At 33.6% G+C, this 2,990-nt stretch overlaps 1 protein-coding gene across 1 annotated transcript in view; it reads left to right on the top strand.

The window, feature by feature from the left end:
• The first annotated feature begins 1,970 nt into the window (after positions 1-1,970).
• LOC105621361 (UPF0605 protein CG18335-like) overlaps positions 1,971-2,990 on the top strand; it is an 11,007-nt gene continuing 9,987 nt past the window's right edge. The window contains 1 exon segment of the mRNA XM_012202825.1: positions 1,971-2,044. Coding sequence (XP_012058215.1) covers positions 1,971-2,044 — 74 coding nt within the window.

Here is a 2,990-nt window from a genome sequence, read left to right as displayed (position 1 = left end):
TCTTAATCTTGATCTAATTTATTCTATCTTTTTCCAATTAAAAAAAATAAGTTAAACGAAGATTAATAAATTAAACTTGGTAGAAAGAGATATAAAAAATTTTCTATTTCTTTATCGAGCTTATAAAACTATGTACGCAGTTACTGTAAATCGCTACATCGAGTGTTACAGGAAAAATGAGTACAGGGTCGCTATTAATATAATATATATGTCACTATAGCAAGTAAGAAAGCAACGAAAAGTCGATGACTGCAGCTAATGTCTCTGTTTTTATACAACTCGTTTACTACTAATATTAAAAAAAAACATTTATCACTGCAAGATTATTGGCGTCGAATGTATAAAAAGCGAGAGACGTATCATCGTGATATTATCCTAAACTGGAGACCTTATATAACAAAGTCTGATTATAAACGATTTTGTTAAAATCCTGCGAGAGAGAAAGTATATGTACTATCTCTCTATATACGTATCTCACTCTAATTTATTTTACTTTATAATCTTTTATTAAGATTACAGAGTGAAATAGTGTAAATTAGAATAAAAAAATACATATACTAGGAGACAGTATAAATACCTTCCTTTTATACCCAAGGAACACACACAAGTCAACAAAAAATTAAAATGACTATTTTGATTTTTAATATCAATGAAGAATCAAATTTGATAACAAAAAAAATCATCATTTTGGCTTGACATCAAAATATAGTCATTTTTACTTCCATGATGAAATCAAGAGAAAGTCAAAATAAAGTCATTTTGACTTTCTCTTGATTTGATATGTTTTTCTTAAGTTGGATTTTGATAAAATCATGGTCAGACTCTATTACAATATTTTTAGATATCAAAGGAGCAATGTGATAAATCAATTCTTTTTCTTAAATAATATTTTATTTTTAGCCTTCAAAGTGTGTCAAAGTGATTGATTTACATTTTGACTTGTGTCAATATGTAAATCAATCCATTTCTGTAGTTAGTTTCGAAGTAAGTCGCTTTTAATGCACTTAGTAAATAATAAACTAAATTTTTGAATCAAATTTAATATATTTTCTTGACTTAAATTGTCTAACTGTATTGTTTTAGTTGAATTAATAAGGAATTAATAGGAACAGTGACGAACCTATAAATATGATTAAAAATCAATCAAATTGGATATAATTTGACACTACGAATTTATCCTAAATCATTACGTCAACTCGAGGCAAGATGTTAATGACCGATAACGCGTTTAAGGGTGAATCCGACAATCACGCGTACCAAAACCGCGGCGTTCCGCATGATTGAGCGGTACGAATATGCGCTGACATGACTCCGATGTGTCGAACCCTTTAAAGGGCGGTGCGTTGAAATGGAGGGGCGTCTTTAGTAGGACACAGCTTGCAGCACTATGTATCTTCGGATCGACTGTATACAGTATTGTTTCACTGACGCGCCGGCCGCATGTGCAACGGTTCGCGCGATCGCCGTCGATGCGGACGCCAGGATCCTCGATCGATCCCTCCCGGCCGACCGTGGATCGAGCGGCGGACCCGATCGCTTCCAGTCGACGATCATCCTCGGCGTGGTCGCGCAACGTTCGACGGAACGGTTGATGATCCCCCTAATGCGGTCTCAACAATCGCTCAAATAGTGATCCAGCTGCAGCACAAACGGAAGATTTTGAATCGATACTAATTGACGACGGGTACGTTCCTCGATGGTGATCGACCGTCGCAAACTGCAAACGATCGAGCGAATGAAGAACGGATGACGAGAGGATTTTCACCGAATGTACGATGAACTTATAGGATAAGAAGAATATTGTAGACAATAAAAAGAAGGTATTATGCTCCGTTAGAAACGCATATTCAATCACGAAAGAAAAACAGGAGAAGAACATGAAGAGAGAAAATCTCAGATCGAGAATCTCGTTGAGCGTTATCGTGTTGTGACTCATTTACGACTACACGTGATAAGGATCGATAGAAAAAATGGTGTTCGACGCGATGTGCGAGGAGCAGAGGAAGCAATTCTTAAGACAGAGCTATGGCTCTCATTTACCCGGGTAAGTGCAATCAATGATTAATTAATTGCTCCATTCACTGCTTTCAGTTCGCGATTAATTCGCTATTACAGGTACTTCTATTCATCGATTCTTCTACATCTTGTTTACGTTTGTACAAAACTGTTGAAGCTTTACTGATTTAATGCATGTTTATCTCGATGTTTGAGAGAAAAATGTTTGGTATTTGTGATAATAATTGTATTGTATAATATAATAATTATGATTAGAAGCTTAATTTTTATAGTTATTACTGTCATAACGTTAGTAATAATAATCAGTCATAATAATTCATAAAGCACCACCAAAACAATTATAATTAAATTATGATAATTGCAATCAGTTACTTCTCTCAGCGTTATGTCCTGTGAAGATTCTATTTCATATTGAATTTCATATTCATTTCTATTTCATATTGAAATATTAAAATATTGAAGTAATTTATATTCGTATTGAAAATATTAAAATATTCTCGATAAACTCAGCGATGATTGAGATACTTTAATCAAATAAGAAAGCAAAATTTAGAAAGTAATGGACCGCTCAATATCGATAGGAACAAGAAAATAATGCAACATTGTTTTAGTGACAAAACTTTATGACTAGAATTAGTTTAATGATTATAAGAATCTAATTGAATTTAGCATCGTTATGACAAGTACTAAATGTCTCGTTTACATTGCATAATGCATGCAGATGCATGGCGTCAAACAACTGTTCGTAATTAAATGAATATTGTACGCGACATGCACACAACTTTTCATTGATCATTGATAAATTTACTCGATAATAAGTAAAAAAAATCTACTCGATAAGTAAACGTCAACTTTCTCGTATCTTTTTTATGTTTACGCTCGTTCTATTTTCAATTATAAATGTGTGTGTGTGTGTGTGTGTGTGTGTGTGTGTGTGTGTGTGTGTGTGTGTGTGTGTGTGTGTGTGTGTGTGT

Source organism: Atta cephalotes, assembly GCF_000143395.1.
Source record: "Atta cephalotes unplaced genomic scaffold scaffold00033, whole genome shotgun sequence".
Lineage (NCBI taxonomy): Eukaryota > Metazoa > Arthropoda > Insecta > Hymenoptera > Formicidae > Atta > Atta cephalotes.
This window is presented reverse-complemented; position numbering and strand designations above follow the sequence as displayed.